The following is a 20095-nucleotide window of genomic DNA, read 5'->3' as shown; positions in this document are numbered from 1 at the left end:
AGTGTCTATGAAGCTGTTGAAGCAGATAATCGTTTATTTCAATGCATAATACTATTACAGATGTAGTACAGAGAGGATAAGTAGATACACATTTATGTTTAAGGTTTACAGGTGCATGGTTTTGCATGAGAATGTCTTGAGTGTCATGGTGGCTCATAAAAATGGTTATATATTAGACAATGCTTTAACAACTAATGCAGACCACAAATGGGCCAAAAGAAAATGTAAAAACGTGAATTTAATCCATCCTCTTAGCCCCCACTGGCTTGAGGGGGGACACGTATATCGACGGACTGAACTCACACTGGAATACAAGTTTATGGAAACTGAATCTGCAGGACCACAGGTTCATACTTTGAGAAGCTTCGGAAATGGACAATCATCATTAGGATGCCCCCTTCGCCCTTAGTTTAGACAACAGCATTTCATTCTTGCGGCATTCCTGTGGGAAAGAATAAGTGAACAATATTTATTATAAAATACAATTTAAAAGATGTTAAAATCAGTAACTAGATAGGTGTAGGTTTACATTTAAATATCTCTGATTCAGATATTGTTTCAGGGAAGTATCTTGACGGGGGCATGATCCAGATGTTACAAAATGTTACTCTTGCATTGCTGTACACTACTAAAATCTGATAGTGAATGTAAGCTACAAATTAATTATTGAACACAGAGGGCAGGTCCTAAAACCATTGTCATTCTCACCTCTTTGAAGTCTTTAACAGTTTTGAAGTAGAGTCTCTGCTTGTCCAGCAGTTCCAGATAATCATCATTCAACTGATCCCTTCTCATCTTATTTTCTTGTTTTTTCTTTTCCATCTAAACAAGCATCAGGTAAAATATAAGAGCAGTGAACGAATTAATGTTTGGATTTAAATACAACACGTGTGTGTGTGTGGTGTTTTTCTTTTGTTTAACTTTATCCATTTGTCACACACCTTTATTCGATTCTGTTTGATTCCTTCCACAATTTGTTCCATCTGTCTGAGGAACTGCTCTTTAGCTCCTGATGATGCCATGGCCCTGAAAGCAAACACAGACAGTAGATTAACCGACTCCACAGTCCATTCATTATTCATTATTACTAATTAAGATCCGTTTTTTAAGTTACAAGTCATTGTGTACCGGTGCGAGATACATCTGCCAGGATTAGTAGCTGATGAATGTTACTTCTACTTTAAGGCTCTAGTTCCAACTACACTGCTATCATAACCCTGCCAGATGCTGTAAACCAGAATAAACATGTGAGGTCTTACAGCTGGGTGGGGGGTAAACTGGCAAAGGTACTCTGCCCTGGTTTCCATTCATACTCACTGTTGGAAGTTATCGTGGATGGAGTTCAGCAAATTCACCTGAAAAATCAAGTTCATGTTCACACAAATGTCCAGAAGAGTCAAGTTGTTGTTCACTCAACTAGACACTTATTTAAAAAAAACAATGCTCTGCTGAAACCTGATTATTTTAACAGTCAGATTTTTAAATCAATGTAAATATTAAAGACAGTTTTTATTTTAATACTGAAAACATTGTGGTACCTCCTTCTCCAGATACACCTTCTTGTCATCCAGGGTATTGTAGAGGGTGAAGAACTGTTTGGTTTCTTTGTGTGTTGCAGAGACTATTGGGAGAAATAGTTGACTCGTTGTAATCAAATTTTATGTCAAATATACTACCAATAGTGATCCAGAATCTTGTTACAAAAACATATATTTATTTTTGAGATATGAGGCTTTGTTCTGATAGTGGCATTATGTTAGTAAAATAAATATGGGGACGTTACAAGATGCCCACACACACACCTTGGCTGTAGAGTTCAATGAAGCGTTTCTGGTACTGTGTGAGCTCAGCTCTGCTTGGCACCTCATCAATCTTTCTCTGTAGAATGGCAATCTCCCTGTTCCGCCGAGCCTGCACAGACACACACACACTCTGAGTCAGAGTCCTCACGCAGTTTTCATGGTCAATGCAGTGTGGGCTTTTTAAATTCAACTGTACCATCAGCAGACGGATCTTCTGTAGTTTTTCCCGGTCTGTGTTGTACTGCTGATCTATCAGTCGACTCCTCTCCTAAAACCAAGGTGTAAAGTTGGACATGGATATATAACAAATAATGAGATAAATATTCTTTAGACAACAACATGATAAACACAAATACACATACTGTTGATACATCTGATGATATTCAAATATGTCATACTGTCAATTTTTTTTTTAAAAACTTGCTAAATAAATAAACCGACTTAAAGGAACACTATGTAATACATTTAAACTTAAAATTACAGCTTCAAAATGACTGCGATGCTCCACTGACCTGTACTGGGGAGGGTACAGGCTCTGTCATTGCTACTTCAGGCTCAGCACTGCAGAAACTGCACTATGTATCTTTTGGAGGAGGGTAGGAACCACCCCCATCCCCAATGATTTCAGTACACGGCAATATGATTAACTTCACTAGGGGTAGGCACTAAAGTAAAAATCCTTACCTAGTGTTCCTTTAATCAATGGTAAAATCATTTGTTAAGCACCTTCTGATCATCGGCCTCATCGCCAAACTCTATCTTCAGGTCTTCAATACTTTGTTGCAGCCGTGCCATCTCCTCCTAAAGATAAATAAACTGAATTATTCTACTGCTGCTCAAAATGAACAGATGCTTTTTTTAAATTAATTTGCACAGATAAATACTATTTAAAAAAAACTTTATGCATAAAAACTATGTACTTAATTAAATTACACAATATGTACCTGGAATCATTGGGCGCACGGCGTGAATAGGGGACGCCAGTCCTTCACAGGGCAACACACACATTCACTCACACCTACGGACACTGTTGAGTCGCCAATCCACCTACCAACGTGTGTTTTTGGACTGTGGGAGGAAACCCAAATGGACACGGAGAGAACACACCACACTCCTCACAATCAGTAACCTGGAGTAGGGCTTAAACCCTCAACCTCCAGGTCGCTGGAGCTGTGTGACAGCGACACTACCTGCTGCACTTCAGCAATATAAAATATCAAAAATCCAATGTTCTGAAGTACTCCTCATCCTGATTTAAATGTTTTTTATTTCCTGCTCAAACACACTCACACACACACTTCAGCTCAAAAAGTGGTTGTTTATGAACTGATCATTTGCCATCAAAATCTACAGGACAGGGGCTAACCAGTAAGGTCTTAACCATTGCTGTAAAGGAAGTGTCTGTAGTAACGCACTCGGCAATGTGTGCGGAACTCCTGCTCCTGATGTTTCAGATTCTCGTTCATTGCCACCAGAGCACGCAGTTTCTCCAGCAGACTGCAGGGAAAAACAAACTGTTTTAGTGCACTACAAGAAAGAATTTTAGAAAATAAATAAATACTGGTGTTTTTTATATAGTGACGTTAAAGTCTAAAAATGCCAACACATCATCTCTAAAGCACATGGAGGAAAGATATTCACCCAGAGTCTGCCTGAGCTTCCACATCTGCCAGAGAACTGAGTTCCTTCTCTAGCTGCTCACTCATCTCTGTAGCCTAAACACACAATATGTATCCACACAGTTATTACTATCAGCTACAGCAGCATCTTCCTCTGAAGCTCTCCAATCTCTCTGTCAATCTGGTCATCAGGGCCTACATTCTCTTATCACACTGGTCTTTAACTCACATATGTAAAGATCAACAGCTGCATCATGAACAATTTAACTGCATTCATTATAGTACCTCAGTTAGTTTGCTCTTGGCCTCCTCACAGGCTGCTCGTACTTCTTGCTGCTTGGCCTGCATCTGAAACACAATATATCACATATCCAGATTGAAGTTCAATAAAACCAAACTATATACCAGCCAAAAAAAAAACACTGCTACTTCAATCACACTTTTGTTTGTGTACATTTACTCTTCATTTTACTCAAAGCACCTAATATCCAAAAAGAGAGCTGTTCTGTTTTCAGAAGCTGATCATTGAACTGATAGATGATGACTCTCAATAATTGTACAGAGCCATGAATGATCATAATCTGATGAGTGTTAAAATGCATTTCTAATAAACCGGTCACTGAGTGTAAATCTCACCTCTTCCAGCTCTTTGGTCCTCTGTTGTATCTGTTTGTTGAGTGATACAACCATGCGACGATGCTGCTGTACTGGCCCATACCTCTCTGGACGATCCTCTGCACAGCGCTCTGCCTGTGGTCAAACAAAACATAAGACACGTTGACAACACACACACACTAAAAATCAACTTCAAATTAAAGACCAATGAAGTACATAAATTAAACAGGGATATCATAATGTTCCACTTTATTAAACTACTAAGTAGAGCTAAAGGTACACTGTATGTCCAAATGTTTCTAAACACCTCTTCTTTTGAGCAACTTCCACTACTTTAAAGTGAACACATTACTGACAGTTCACCTGTACACAGTAAAACAATATACACAGGAAAGTGCTATCGTTAGCAATAATACGTCAGATCGGCTACACACATGCCTAAGGTCTCATGCCACCCTCCCACCACCCCCCAACCCCGCCAGTGATGGTAAGTGGTGGAATTCACTGTCAGGAGTGATGGACCATCCAGTACACTTGGGATGAGAAGGAGTGTTTTTTATGATCTACAAGTCACCATCAATCATAAGTACCTGAGCTCACCGATGTGGCTTAACATTATCAAATCCACACAGTAATATTCTAATCTTGAATAAAGTACTCAAAGATGAGTAAAAGCTGTTACTGCAACAAAGGGGGAGGCATGATATTCCCTAATGATATACTTGATTTCACACAGTCTTTTTGGTCAAATGAGTCTGCATTTTTTATACAGTACCCCACTCAGGGAGGGTTTCCTTTGTTTTGGGCCATTTTCCACATATTGTGAATGTACAGGATCAGTCAATAGTTGGAACATCATCTCATTCAATGGTTTTTCTTTGTTTCTTATTATTTTCTACATTGTAAATTAATATGGAAGACATTAAATCTATGAAGGAACGTATGGAATTATGTAGTAAACCAAAAAAGGGTTAAACAAACCACAATATGTTTACTTTAGATTCTTCAAAGTAGTAACCTTTTGCTTTGATGAGAGCTTTGCACACACTCTGCGTTCTCTAAATCAGCTTCATGAGGTCGTCACCAGGAATGGTTTTCAGTGAACAACTGTCAAGAGTTAATTTGTAGAACTGCTCCCGTTCTTAATGTGATTGAGACCATAACTTGGGTTGTGCTGAGGTAGGGGCTGGTACACGTTTGAATGAACACAGTGACTGGCTTTATTCCACCAATGACTAATGAGATGTGGCCAAACTTTTGATGGGTACTGTATATGAAGACCGCGACTAGGTTACTTACCTTCTCAGCGTACTCAAAAGCAATCTGCTTTATTTCTTCAGACTGCAAGCCCACAATCTGGCCAACTGTGCTAGCCGTTAATCTTCCCTGCAAATAACACAAGTATAGAAAATTATGGCAAACGTCCAGCGCTACGTACTTCATATCCAGTCAAGATCTTCACAGTCGTCACTTCAATATTGTAAATAAATATCCTCGAGTGTTGTAAAAAATAGTATTTCCTTTGTGGGAGTGTTCATAGAGCATTATTGAATCTAATCTTGTGAGATGAGCTATGAAGCTCACTGTACCTCATCAGATGCCATAGCAGCCATGCCAGTCATCAGGGCTTTGATTCTGAGCTGCAGGGAAAATAGTTATGTCAGAGTTAGCAAGGAGAAAAATAACATGTTATGTAATGATGTTTTTGACTAAGATGATGCTAAAAAGCTGGTCCATGCTACAAAATCATTTCATTTCTGTAACAGGCATATATTTTATTTCATGGGTCACATGAAGCTATTTGCAATCAAGGCACGATCACTATGGCCATGTGGCTAACCTCCTCAGCTGCTTGGAGATCCTCCTCTTCTGACACTTCAACCATGCCAGGGGGAATGCTCTGAGCACCCTGGGCCAATAACATCTTCTTCTCTTCTGCCTGTCAAACAAAGACACTTCAGTTATTTCTTAACTATTTATGCTTCACTGAATGATATAATCATGATCAGATATCTTGAAACATTGAAACAGGGCATAATACTCACTTTGTCTGGTTTAGAGTGTTTGCTAAATCCATAGCGTCTGGAAGAAAAACAAAAGGAAGGGGGGAGCTTAGAAAATCATGGATCAAGGGATTTCTTTTTAGCTAAACAGATGTTCCAGCTACAAAAAATGAGTAAATAAATAAAGCAAACAATCAAACAAAAAACACACACACAAATAAAGCCTTCATGCTGCTTTAGAACATATTTCAACTGGAAAAATGCATTGTCAAAAAGAAAAAAAACAAAAACCACCAAATTACCATACATTTGATTCTTTATTTGTAGTCGGCACATCACACACATCATGCCTAAAGAAAGCCGCATCCAATAAGTCTTTAAGCTAGGACTCAATATCTGATGTTTCCTTGAGTATCTGTATTCACACACATACTTACTGCAGGTAGAAGAAAACAGTTAAGCATGGACTAATGGAGAGGAGATAGAAAGAAGAGGAAAATGTGAAAAGAGGAGAACAGAATGTAATGAGAGGTAATGTCCAGGTCAGAAAACTGGTCTCTGAAAGGACATTATGGACTACGTGTGCATCACTCATCAACAAGTTTCTTTAAAAGAGTTGGCAGAGGATGAGTGACATGATGAAACACAAAAGAGAATTGAAAGGTGATAAAAGGACAGACTGTACAATAACATTTTACCTGTGTGTTACACATCACACTCTTAAAAGGCTTGTGTGTTTGTGTTCTGCAGGTGTTAGTGAGTGTGTGTTACCTTCCATATTCCAGCAGGGTAGAATGAACCCTGGACTCCTCATCCAGCAACTCTCCCGCATCAGCCTGCCTTTTATATCGCCGCTGAGGAGCATAAACTTCCTAAACACACACACACACACACAAAGAATCAACAAAAGCATCAACACAATGGAATTGCATTTTTATTAGTAATGTCCAATTAAAAACATAATCACAAAAATACATTTAAAAGGTTTATACGTCCCTGTATTTTAGCAAGTAAAATATGCATGACAAACTGGCTAGAATAAATTTTTTTTTACTTTACTATTTTTGAATCCGCTTATCCAGTTCAGGGTCGCGGTGGGTCCAGAGTCTACCTGGAATCATTGGGCGCAAGGCGGGAATACACCCTGGAGGGGGCGCCAGTCCTTCACAGGGCAACACACATTCACTCACACCTACGGTCACTTTTGAGCCACCAATCCACCTACCAATGTGTGTTTTTGGACTGTGGGAGGAAACCAGAGCACCCGGAGGAAACCCATGCAGACACAGGGAGAACACACTACTCACAGACAGTCACCCGTAGGAAACCCACGCAGACACAGGGAGAACACACCAACTCCTCACAGACAGTCACCCGTAGGAAACCCACGCAGACACAGGGAGAACACACCACACTCCTCACAGACAGTCACCCGTAGGAAACCCACGCAGACACAGGGAGAACACACCACACTCCTCACAGACAGTCACCCGTAGGAAACCCACGCAGACACAGGGAGAACACACCACACTCCTCACAGACATTCACCCGGAGGAAACCCATGCAGACACAGGGAGAACACACCACACTCCTCACAGACAGTCACCCGTAGGAAACCCACGCAGACACAGGGAGAACACACCACACTCCTCACAGACAGTCACCCGGAGGAAACCCACGCAGACACAGGGAGAACAAACCTCACTTCTCACAGACAGTCACCCGGAAAAGGTCCCTGGAGCTGTGCGACTGCGACACTACCTGCTAGGCCACTGGGCCACTCTACAATTTTTTTATTTGAATTGTAATTATGCACAGGATAAAAGTAAAATATCCTATGCATATCCATTAGAGTTTCACTTAGGGCCCGCCCCACACTCCTCCTACCAGTAACCTCAGCAGCTCTGTAATAATCTTTGGCCATTTAAATCCTAACCCAAACCACTAGGGGTGCTGTGGCTGGTGATCTGATCAACAAACAGCTAAACCTAACACTCAAGGTTACTCATTTGGCCCAGCCCATGTGTACCCAACTCAGTCCCTGCACAGCTAACTCTTCACTGGGAACATCAAGTAGGCACTTTCCCTCTTCAGTGTTTCACTAAATTAAGCCCATGACACCTCAGGAAGGCTCATCCCCAGACCCAGACCCACTCCAAGCCAGATTTACACATTCCCTTAAACATAAACAACCATAAATCCACACTGGCCTCCCTGGTGACTAAGACTAAGCCCCACTGGCACTGTTAATGCATGCCCAGTGCCACCCGTTCCAAGTAAACTTTACGTAATACATCACAAACAACCTCAATAACAAAACACAGCACCCCACTCACCTGCCCTGTCCTCCACGTACCTGTAACACATTTACAGTATATTTTCCCAACTATTCTGTGCTTTCCTTATCTACAAGCTTTCAGCTACTTCTGATAACTCCTTCACAGCTGCCCTTAGTTTCTTTCCCCCGATGCCCAACTGAACAAGCAGGGATATAGCAGACTTGGCTTCAAATCCCCTAACACCTATTTCCACTGGTCTTACAAATGCTTGCTACTCGCACTCAGTCACCACAGCCTCCAAATCTGTGTACTTCAGTTTCTTCCTGTTGAAAGCTTCATGTACTGCATCCTCCAATGTAACTGTTAACTCTATAAAATAAATTACCTACATCATCCAGTCATGCTCTTCACCCCATTTACTAATATTAAAAGCCTGCACATGCCACTGATGATTTTCCCCCTCACGCACAAACCTAACCACTTGGCAATGCATTAACCTCTAGGTGTTTGCTGTCCAGCAAACACAATAAAACCCTTAGCGCCTGATTATGTCTCCATGTAGACCTGCAATGCTCTTCTGCATTGCACTTGACCAATCACATCCCTTAGCTCTAATGAACTCAAACCTACCTGCACCGCAGTGCCAAGATTCCACTTCTTTCCTGTTTTTGTGATTTCCGCTGCTGCTTTTACCACAGCATTCTTAGATCCTAACAAAATCATCTAGTGATGACATTTATATTCCTCAGCTAAACTTGTGAGTGGTAGCGCCAGCACTTCTCTCCCATTCCATGCCAAACTACTGAAACACCACAGCACCCATAGCCACTTCCTTATAGCCTTGTTCATGACCCTTCCCATCCTCTCCACTTCTGTGATTAGAAAATCATAAACTGTCTGCAGCCATTTAATGAGAGGCAGTAAGCCAAACTGCAGACACCACAGTTTCAGCTTCTCTGGGAAACATTTATCAATGCTATTAATAGCCCTCACCAGGTCAGGCTTTTGGCCCACAACTGAAGAAGTGTAGGTTTTGAGTGTGAACCGTGACGTCGTCTGTGGGCGTGTCGAGGGTCAGTATTTTCAGCTCAGAGGCTCAAATACAGCATTATAGCACAGTGAAGCTGGACTGTTAATTTACAATGTTTCATATAAATAAATAAATCAAATTAAATAAAACAGGAATATGCTCCATTTTTTGTGTGTGTGTTTCTGGTGTTGTTATGCATGATACCGTGGCTCTTGTTACATTTCTCTGGATTAAACAGAAGCACTGTGTGTGTGTGTGTGTGTGTGTGTGTCTGTGTGAGTGTGTGTGTGTCTGTGTATGTGTGTGTCTGAGTGAGTGAGTGTGTATGTGTGTGTCTGAGTGAGTGTGTGTGTGTGTCTGAGTGAGTGTGTGTGTGTGTGAGAGAGTGTGTGTGTGTGTGTCCGCAAATGCATCACTAGGCTCTGTAGTAAGAGTGAATTGCGGGAGGAATTGTGGCCAAATTTGATAAATTGACTCATTAGCATTCATAAAATATTAACACGGTAAATTACTATGTGCATTAAAGTGCATCAAATTGGTATTACTGACAGCACGCTTAAAAAAAATAAGCAGTTTGTTAGCAGCCCACCCCACATACAACATCAATGAGTCTAATAATACCGGAAGAGCAACTCTTAACGAATTTACAAATATCTCACATACAGCGCAAAGCTGCAATATGGTACTCACAGACACTTCCACTACTGTTTTCACTGCTTTCTGTTTCCTCTGTGTGAACTCCTCATCCTGAAACAGACCAAAATAAAAATAAATAAAAACACTTACTCAAATGCAGAAGAGCATATTTGCTTAATCAAATCAGTAATCAGTAAGAGTCCCTTCTTGTAGATATATATTAAACCTTGTATTTTACATTACCCTTGTAAACCTGTGCCATGTGCTCTCACCTCCGGAAAGGTGTGTGTTTTCTGGAACTGAGAGATGGAGTAGGAACGCACATAATCTCCCATTTCCTCCCGAGTCTCTATCGCTCTCTTCACCAGCCACTGCAGGAAACAGACAATTGTTAGTTCACTTTTAGAGTAAAAAAACAACTCTGCACATTGTATTTCAGAAAATAAATTTCTTCGTTATTGATGTACAGAGCTTAATAACATAAGAATAAAGAACTATGCTAATTTCTTCACATGTTCTTGTAATAAAGATCTTTTAGACTATTGCTTTAAAATATGTGAAAAATCTGCACCATACCGTTTAACAATATTAAATCATTAACTGTTGTCATTAAAATGTTCTAAATTTAAAATAAATTACTGCTGCAATTTGCAGTAGCTCCTCATTTCACATTCAGCCATGGAACACAGTGACAAGCCATCCACACTGAACTTTTAGAGTCCTTAAATCACACTGGACATTTGTGGTGAATCACAATTCACGATTAGACACTCTGTGTGTGCGTGTGTGTGTGTGTGTGTGTACATAAGACTGCAGGTGTGTTCACCTGTATGACAGGGAAGATGTGAATGAAGTCAAGACCCTGGATCTGATGGGGCTCGAGTCTATGAGGGCACTTCATTTTTGGCAGCACAGAAACTATCTTCTCTGTCAAAGCTCTGAAAATAAAAACATTGTGCTTCTAATGACATAGGACATTCCTCCAAAACTGTACACACTTTTAGTGCATTGTATCCAACTTACATCTTCTGACCAATGGTGGAATTTTCTTGGAAAAGCAAATCCACGTCTATGTCAAAACTGCATGTTGTGATACACCAGGTCATCCCTCCAACCACCTGTCAGAGGATTAAAACCAGGCAGGTAAATAAATCAGAAATAAAAGAAAATCATTCATTTGTTCATTCATTCATTGAGTGTAACCACTAATCTAGTTCAGGGGTCACAGTGGGCTACGGAGACTACCCAGGATCACTGGGCGTAGGGCAGGAATACACACTGGACAGGGTGCCAGTTCATCACAGGTCAACACACTCTCATACATTCACACCTATGTCAATTTTGTAAAGCCAATTCACCTACCAATGTGTGTTTTTGCACCAGAGCAGCTGACAGGAACCCAAGCAGACACAGCACAAACACTCCAAACTTCTCAGAGGCAGTGACACAAGCTCAAACCCACAACCCCAAGACCATGGAGCTGCATGTCTGCATGTGTATGACGGGGTGATCATGAATCACTACTCTGATATACCAGTACCTTATCAAATGGAGAGAGACCTTTAATGCGAGCTCGAAAATAACCCGCTGCCAGCAGCAGCTCCAGGATTTCAGCAAGCTTGATGCTCTGCTCCTCATCTTCACGTGTCTCCACCTGTACAACAACAGCGTTGTTCAACTCTGACTTTACCTGGGAGTATTATTAGGGGTGAAACTCAAATATTCATATTTGGAACAAATGCCCAGATTTTATTTGGTAAAACACTCATAGAGAGCGGGAGGGAGGGTTAGGCTTCTTAGAGGCTTGGGTAAACTTCTTATTTACATTTTTACATTGTGGAAAATGTAAACGAATTGTTTTTCGTTCAGTTCCACCTTAAATGTTGTCATAGTCCCATTACACAATTAATGCATCTGGACGCCAGGAACATTCGAACAAGAATAACGAAAACAGGATGTAGCTAACTTAAAGTTTACTGCATAGTGGTAAGTTTAATCTGCACTCTGTAAATAAATTGTATAGTGTATTTTTAGCGCAGTGCTACATTATTAGCGCTGACATCAGAAATGACGGTAAAGATAATCAGGTCGAGCTGCCCCACAGAGTTGTTCTTTATACCCTGGTGTTTACCTGGATGATATTGCCCTCCTGATCGTACTGAACGCCGATTTTAGACCCAGTTCTCACTCTCTGAAACACAGAGGTAGCCGCCATGTTGCTGCGTGATGTCACATGACGGATGCAGGTCACGTGTGTCTGTGTAAAGGAACCGGACAGACACCGGAGGGCGCTCACAACACTGTCCGAAAATAACGGAAAACAGTCAAAGGGCCCTGAATTAGTGTAAAGTTCGATAGCTAAGTTTCAACGGTTACCTTCAACAAATTATCAGTGGAGACCCTCAGAGTCCAACGACTATGCTGCTGACACCTGGTTTATTCTCTTAACACAGTGGCACAGCGTATGTTGCCTTTTTAAAAACAGCAGTCATATGCTGGGATGGAAACAACGCTGTACTACACAAATTCAGAAAACACATTATTTTCCTTCAGAAAAAATATCACGACGAATAAAAACGCTTTTGTGTTGTGCTGGTATGACTGGATTGGACACAGCAGTGCTGCTGTAGTTTTAAAACCTATTGACACTGCTGGACAGAGAAAAGTCCACCATCCAAAATTTACTGCATACAGCGTCCTGTAGGCGGCGTCCTGTGTCCACGGACGAAAAAAAGAGTAGCGCTCTTAACCGGGGTGACTAAAACTTGCAGGTGAGCCTATATAACATTAGTGGGAGGAGGCACGGTGGCGCAGCAGGTAGCGTCACACAGCTCCAGGGACCTGGAGGTTGTGGGTTCGATTCCCGCTCCGGGTGACTGTCTGTAGGGAGTTGGTGTGTTCTCCCTGTGTCTGCGTGGGTTTCCTCCGGGTGACTGTCTGTAAGGAGTTGGTGTGTTCTCCCTGTGTCTGCGTGGGTTTCCTCCGGGTGACTGTCTGTAAGAAGTTGGTGTGTTCTCCCTGTGTCTGCATGGGTTTCCTCCGGGTGCTCCGGTTTCTCCCACAGTCCAAAAACACACGTTGGCAGGTTGATTGGCGACTCAAAAGTGTCCGTATGTGTGTTGCCCTGTGAAAGACTGGCGCCCCCTCCAGGGTGTATTCCCGCCTTGCGCCCAATAATTCCAGGTAGGCTCTGGACCCACCATGACCCTGAATTGGATAAGGGTTACAGATAATGGATGGGATGGGAGGAATACCTTCACCTTATTTCACTTTGTTGACCGAGAGAGAGCAGATAAGACTGATCTTTCAGAATCTAGTCTAATATTGTTAGTTCATTAAATGATTAACTACAAGGCCATAGAAAACCCCAAAAAGAGAAAAGTCCAAAAAGAGACCAAATTTCAGGAAAAAAAAAACTTATTAGTAATACACAAATAAATGTAACGTTTTACAATTGGTACATTGTAATAATCCATCTTCAGTTGAAACTTGCTTTCCTCGTAGTTTGCTGCGCCAGACACTGCTATAAGCCTTATAATGATAATATTAATTTTAATTACGTCACCGCTCAGTCATGTCATTGGCCTTTAATTTCAGCCAATAAGAGCGCAGCAGTGGTGCTGGGGGGTGGAGCCTTTGTTCTGGAGTGAGATTGTAAATAAAGCTGACGTTAGCAGGTTAGCTTAGCGGATATTGTGGTGCTCTTGAGCGAATTTGCTTTCCCTTCTGATAAAGTACTTCAGAATGGTGGGTGATTTGGTCTTTAATTGTTTTAATGAAAACGATGCTATGTGGTTTCCAACAGTGGCTTTGGGAGTGTACGTGAGACAGGAAATATTAAGCTGTTAGCAAGCTCAAACTGCTTTCTTTGCAAGTCTCCGTTCCACCTTAAACGGTGGTGCAGTTCCATTCTGGCGCAAAGTTACGTTAGTGGCAGATTGAACGTGTGGCACCATTTTTAAGGTGGAAATGTTAATTGGCAAAAGAAGTGAGTTTCATGAGATAGCTCAGTTGTGAGCCAAGCCGTGACATGAATTAACGCAGCTGTGTTTTATCTGTACCGGTAGATCATTTTATTTGAAGCTCAAAACAGTTTTGTATGACAAGCGTGAAAGTTGTTAGGTGGCGTGTGGCTAGTTATCCACATGGGGCTAATGTTTGCTGTAGGGGATCCTTAAAAGGCCTCCGCTTTTTGATGAGGTGGCCTAGAGAAATATTGAGGGTCTGGTGTTTAGCCAGAAACACAGCTGGTTCTTCTCCGAAATTACATTCTCATGATATAGTTTTGACATAAACCAAATAATCGACATTCGCGTCACCTCGATTATTTAATTTCCAGAATCTAGTTACTCCTACTCCAGCAGCTGAAAGGCTGATTTAAATGTTTATGGACATGTTTTTAACCAACTGCTTATATTAAGAGTTAATGACCTGTCAGTGTAGAAACTGTATATGTCGGTAACATTTCTCCACTTTAGAGCTGTATTTAAAAACTGCATTTTTTTTTCAAATCGTGATTTAATGTAAAATGACAAATTGTACAGCACTAATTTTGAGACAAGTGTAGTATGGTTTTATTTCATTTATTTATTTTCTTATATTCTAAAATGATTTAAGCATTCAAGACGAGTACAGTAAAGCGAGTACTGGTTTTGTTTTTATTTTTTGAATCTCACTACCATACATTATTACATGTAGGGAGTATGCTGAACATCTGTTTGTTTTGCAGGTGTGGTGTGAGCTCAGCTGACAGCTGTGGCAAAGTGAGTAGTTGTAGATTCTGTGGATTTTGCAACTTCACACCAACCATGTCCGAGGCTACCAGATTGAGCAGTAATGGGACGGCCAGACAGGGCCCCTACATCAGTGTGATTACAAACCGCACAACTAACCTGCTAATACGAGGGGCCATGCTGTTTGGCGTGGGAGTGTTTCTAGCTTTGGTGCTTAACCTGCTGCAGGTACAGCGTAATGTCACCCTATTCCCTCCTGATGTCATCAGTAGCATCTTCTCTTCAGCTTGGTGGGTTCCGCCCTGCTGTGGCACAGCCTCAGGTAACACTTCAAAATACACCTTTTATATCTAGTCTCCAAAACAGCATTCCAGTGCTCATGTCAGAGCAGGTTTTGGTTCCTGGGAACTGGGGAAATGGAGAACTTGTTAAGAAAATGCTTGCGTTTCAACTGGTTTAAGAGTTAGACAGTTGTGTATCTGGATCTTATTTCTAACTCTAAATGCAGCATGTCAGACTTCACATCATATTTATTTCTGCAATGTCAGTGCCACTATTACTGTAGTTGCTCTACTACATTTTAAGCATTTACAGGTTATGTATGATTTTGGTGTATAATATTGTGCCGGAATCTGCCACGGCCACGGTGTTTGAGCTAATTATCAGTTTGATTCCTCTTATGTTATTTTCCTAATAAACAGAAGGTAAACTAGGTTCATATCCATACTTAAAGAACCATGTTTCATTACATAGAAATCCTATTGTATCTAACACAGCTTGAGAAATGTATCATAGGCTTAATAACAGTTTTTAATGTGACATTATGATTGCATGGTGATAATTTCCCAAAAATGTGTTAAAAAAAGAGTAGAATATTGGATACTGAAGCCTTTTTACAAGCATTTTATTCAGCTATTTTTGTCAATTTCTGTAATACCTCAGCCAATCATGTTATGTATTAAGTGTTGTGTTCTTTGTCAGTTTATAAGCTTATTCTCTTTTTCCTCTCACTTTGTCTCCTAAGCTTTGATAGGGCTGCTGTATCCATGTATAGACAGGCGTCTGGGGGAGCCTCATAAACTAAAGCGCGAGTGGTCCAGTGTGATGCGCTGTGTGGCTGTATTTGTTGGCATTAATCATGCCAGTGCTGTATCCTTCTCTCACCTCATGAAAGCAGCGTATTTACATTGCTCTCTCGTCATTCACACACACTACACCAAGGCCCCCAGAAAGTTGCCTGAGACTTTGTTCCCCCTGCGGTCAAAGGAGTGTACAGGAAAACACCTAAATGTTGGGAAAACACAAAAGAATGACCTAATATAGACATTTTCTAAATAAATAATGGACAGAAGAAAGTGTGAAATGTATGCATAAATAATATAAAACCATGCAGTGTATTTTCTTTGACCCAACTGTCAGAAAGTGGACTTTGCGAATAATGTGCAGCTCTCTCTGACATTGGCCGCATTGTCAGTGGGTTTGTGGTGGACTTTTGATCGGTCTCGTAGTGGTTTTGGCCTTGGAGTTGCCATTGCACTGCTTGCAACTCTTGCCACACAGCTCCTGGTCTACAATGGAGTGTTTCAGTGAGTATCACAATGTTTCTTGCTGTCTCCCTACGCAGATACCCCAATATTTATAAAGTAGAAATAAAAATAAGGAGCTACTTTCTACAAAAATGTAACATTTATTACTGTAGGGTTAGGGAATCTGCGTGGGCATGAAATTTAAAAACCTGTACCTGAGCCAAACCCACAACAAGACTCCACAGGTTCTGTTAAATTTCAATCCCATTTGCACACGAACAGAGTTGGACTGAAACAAACAGGCTTTTAAAATGGTTATGTTGATAGATGGAAAGCGACATGCTGAGAATAAACTGATAGTTTGCACATTTATATAATACACTTATTGTATTACAGATGTGCAAAATATTGTTTATTATCAGTGTGTTTTTGTGGAATGGCTTATTGTACCTGGCAGAGAATATCCACACTCTTCTGATAAACTTTTTAACTACACTGTGGTAAAAATCCCTCCCGCTACTGCTTACACAATTTCTTATCCAACCCAACCCTCACAATGTTTCACTGCTTATTGATTAGAGGGTGGAGTTTAGATCCAGCTGTCTCTTACCCTGGCTGCATTGTTGGTACCGACTGCCTAAGCATGGGTTTCTGTTTTTCAGGGAACATTTATATTCTAAGCTTTATTTATGTTGTGTGTATGTAATTATTATTTTATGCACAGGTACACATCCCCAGACTTTCTGTACATCCGCTCTTGGCTACCCTGCATTTTCTTTGCTGGTGTGATAACCATGGGCAATATAGGACGACAACTTGCTCTTGTAAGTCTGCACACAGACATGCAGTACGTCCAAACCTAAATATCATTTACTGTTTAGTAATTCTATTCTCTCCCCTTCCACCTCCTCCTTTCTTTTTTTTTTTTTTTTTGTGTTTAGTATGAGTGTAAACTTGTTCAAGAAAAGACTCATCAGGACTAAACCTCTTACTGCATTACGAGTAGGAAGAAATGGTGCAAAATATGGGAAACATGCACAAACCTTCACAGATGTACATGGATGAACTCTTAAAGCAGATGGAGAAGAGACTTTAAGGTGGGACAGTGTGACGACTGGTGCTTACTCATTGACTGCCAGCATATTCTTCAGAACTGAAAGAAGATGAGGCTCAGAATGACCGAAACCTTTCTGCCCTCTGGCTTCAGCCTTCGAGTTTGTGAAAAGGCATTAAACTATCCTGACCAGGGCCATTGACACACTTTGGCTGTGATGTGCCAAATTGTCTCTGATCCGTGCTTTCTGGATCACTCACTCATTACCCATCTTTGTGTTATGTGCCCGACTCTTATTTGCTGTTGTGGTCATTCTCTCTAAGAGTGCTGCTGGCCGCAGTGGGAACATGAACTACAAAAAAAACACGTGCACTTATGTGAACTAGAGTTCATAGAAAGACAGTACAGTAATATACTTTAACGTTGAGTTCCGTTGCAATCACACACTTTTTACATGCCAGGAAAAACTAAAGGATTAGAAATTTAAATTAATAATGCTCATTCCATTCAGTTATTTTTGCTTTCTGCAGAAAGCAGTGAAACTACAGTACAGCTCAACATTTACAGTGTTTGTCACTAAATCACCTGCAGCCATTTCTTTTACTCTTACTAGCACACAAGCATAAGCACAGTCAGTGTTACATCATGTGTGTATTAACACAGTGCACAGCCACACTACTGTTGTTGACTTTTTGACAGTTCATTCTAGCCTTTCATCATTCCACTGATAGAAACACAATCAGCTTGTGCTTTGTCTTGTTAAATGTCTCTCTCACGCACACGCACACAGCTGCAGTGTGTTCTGTTTCTCACATACCACCAGACATGCAAAAGACTGAGACTAACCTGTATTTATTTAATTCCTAATAATACAAGTTTCCCCATCCACATTAAAATGGATTATCGTATGTAATCTCCTCCTAGAATTATGCGCCTTCAAAACAAAAGCTTAAATAATCTAAGTGAAGCTAGATTTATCATTGATCTTTGCCGCAGCCTTAAAATTGCAGGTATCTTTGTCAAAGCGGTTTATATTTCAGTGCTTTTAAAGGGAACAGCTGGAGCATGTACCGTACTGTGCAGAAGTCTTAGGCACCTAGCATAATTATTCATTCATTCATTCATTATCTGTAACCGCTTATCCAGTTCAGGGTCGCAGTGGGTCCAGAGCCTACCAGGAACCATTGGGCGCAAGGTGGGAATACATCCTGGAGGGGACGCCAGTCCTTCACAGGGCAACACAGACACACACACACACACCTACGGACACTTTTGAGTCGCCAATCCACCTACCAACGTGTGTTTTTGGATCATGGGAAGAAACCGGAGCACCCGGAGGAAACCCACGCGGACACTGGGAGAACACACCAACTCCTCACAGACAGTCACCCGGAGCGGGAATCGAACCCACAACCTCCTGGTCCCTGGAGCTGTGTGACTGCGCCACTACCTGCTGCACCACCGTGCCGCCCTGCACCTAGCATAATTATATATATTTAAACTAATACATTCTCAGTAAGTGTGGTGCTTGTATAATATATTCTATATATATAAGCACAGTAAAATATATATATATATATATATATATATATATAATTATTATTTATCTTTTTAAATCTCATAATTTCTGATGCCTAAAACTTGTGCACAGTACTGTACTTCTGAAAAATGTTTATGCTCCTTATTATCTTGAATTAAACTGAAGAAAAGTGGGAGTTTTTCTCTAGCTCTGATTTGCAGTGAAGAAAGGCATGTATCTTATTTGTTAAATGACTTCCAGTCTTTTTAATTCAAATAAGATAAAAAAAATAAATAAAGGGGAATGCACAGTAACTGGAAAACTAGACATTATTTTTCAAGTATTATGAGGACAAAATGTTATTGAATATTATGGTATGGTCACAACACAGACTTATAAAAACGACTTTTGTAAGTAAATGCCTGCCACAATGTATACAGTTTTAAGGGGGAAAAGAGTTTATGTAAATTTCTTTTTCTTCCCATTCTTCATACAGTTATCTGTGAGGCTTTAGGGACTGGTTCTTAAAGTAACTCAGTCCAGGACATCTTGTGTTTAATAGTGACTGTTCAGGACAGTGCATGGAAAACTGGACCAATGTGCTATAAAACGCAGCCAGAAGTGCTGTATAAATTCAGGTTATGGTTCAAAAGAAGTGAAAACTGGAGTCGCAGGGTTTTCTACAGATTTACATTCACATTACAGCATTTGACTGGGTAATGTACCGGTTCTGTTATTAAATAAAATGGTTTTTATTGTATTTGGCTGTTTTTGATGGTGTTTATTTATATTTGTTTTAACGTGTTCAATACCCTGATGAAGCCAGTGGTGTCTGGTAAATGCTTCATTTAAAAAAGAACTGTAAACTTATGTTTTTAATCCATGTAACAGCTTGTCCAGGAGTGGTTCTGCATAGTTACATAGCAGTGGAACAAATGCAGGGCACTGAGTCACCATGGAGAATTCTTCATGAAAATTTATACTGCTGACAGTGTGAGAGCAGGCTCTACACATGCATGTGTTCTGCCGTAATCTGTACCCAGTGAGAAAGCTCTTGTCCAGACGGTGCGGGGAGAGTAGGGTCCATAATTTATTTTCATTCGTCTTCTGTAACCGCTTCTTCTTGATCATTGTCGTGGTGGGTCCTGAGCCTACCCAGAGTTCCAAGCACAGTTCCTCTGTTAGCCGTATGACTTAAAGCACTGTCCAATATTAATGTCCCTCAGCTTTTCTTCTATTGGATAGATGTTTAAAAGTAATAAGCATATGTTCTTCCTGT

General features: G+C 40.7%; 2 protein-coding genes across 2 annotated transcripts; one reads left to right on the top strand and one right to left on the bottom strand.

Moving 5' to 3' along the window:
- Positions 1-12245, bottom strand: ccdc93 (coiled-coil domain containing 93). Its single transcript, XM_066659389.1, has 23 exons — positions 12116-12245; positions 11525-11638; positions 11008-11102; positions 10811-10922; positions 10257-10355; positions 10039-10095; positions 6811-6911; positions 6082-6118; positions 5877-5975; positions 5626-5676; positions 5336-5422; positions 4058-4171; positions 3707-3769; positions 3444-3517; positions 3218-3299; positions 2529-2603; positions 1999-2070; positions 1803-1911; positions 1539-1621; positions 1318-1355; positions 942-1026; positions 709-822; positions 1-442 (listed from the first exon to the last, which is right to left on the bottom strand). The coding sequence occupies exons 1-23, from the start codon at positions 12197-12199 to the stop codon at positions 386-388; spliced, it is 1902 nt and encodes a 633-aa protein (XP_066515486.1). The 5' UTR covers positions 12200-12245; the 3' UTR covers positions 1-385.
- A 1359-nt stretch (positions 12246-13604) lies between these two features.
- insig2 (insulin induced gene 2) lies at positions 13605-19616 on the top strand. The gene is made up of 6 exons (XM_066659386.1): positions 13605-13731; positions 14714-15039; positions 15742-15866; positions 16137-16303; positions 16968-17067; positions 17185-19616. Exons 2-6 carry the CDS (start codon positions 14793-14795, stop codon positions 17224-17226), a joined length of 681 nt encoding a protein of 226 aa, XP_066515483.1. The 5' UTR covers positions 13605-13731; positions 14714-14792; the 3' UTR covers positions 17227-19616.
- The last annotated feature ends 479 nt before the right edge of the window (positions 19617-20095 follow it).

Source organism: Hoplias malabaricus, unplaced genomic scaffold (genome assembly GCF_029633855.1).
Source record: "Hoplias malabaricus isolate fHopMal1 unplaced genomic scaffold, fHopMal1.hap1 scaffold_215, whole genome shotgun sequence".
NCBI classification, from domain to species: domain Eukaryota; kingdom Metazoa; phylum Chordata; class Actinopteri; order Characiformes; family Erythrinidae; genus Hoplias; species Hoplias malabaricus.
The sequence above is the reverse complement of the archived record's forward strand: the minus strand, read 5'-3'. Positions and strand labels throughout refer to the sequence as shown.

Excerpts from the sequence above, each read along its gene's own strand:
- ccdc93 (XM_066659389.1), bottom strand. The coding sequence starts at position 12,199 with ATGGCGGCTACCTCTGTGTTTCAGAGAGTGAGAACTGGGTCTAAAATC. Across the intron at positions 10,356-10,810 it reads ACATCTTCCCTGTCATACAG|TGGCTGGTGAAGAGAGCGAT; the intron begins GTGAACACACCT and ends TGTTTCCTGCAG. Across the intron at positions 823-941 it reads TCAAACAGAATCGAATAAAG|ATGGAAAAGAAAAAACAAGA; the intron begins GTGTGTGACAAA and ends ATGCTTGTTTAG.
- insig2 (XM_066659386.1), top strand. The coding sequence starts at position 14,793 with ATGTCCGAGGCTACCAGATTGAGCAGTAATGGGACGGCCAGACAGGGC. Across the intron at positions 15,867-16,136 it reads GCATTAATCATGCCAGTGCT|AAAGTGGACTTTGCGAATAA; the intron begins GTATCCTTCTCT and ends CCCAACTGTCAG. Across the intron at positions 16,304-16,967 it reads GTCTACAATGGAGTGTTTCA|GTACACATCCCCAGACTTTC; the intron begins GTGAGTATCACA and ends TTTTATGCACAG.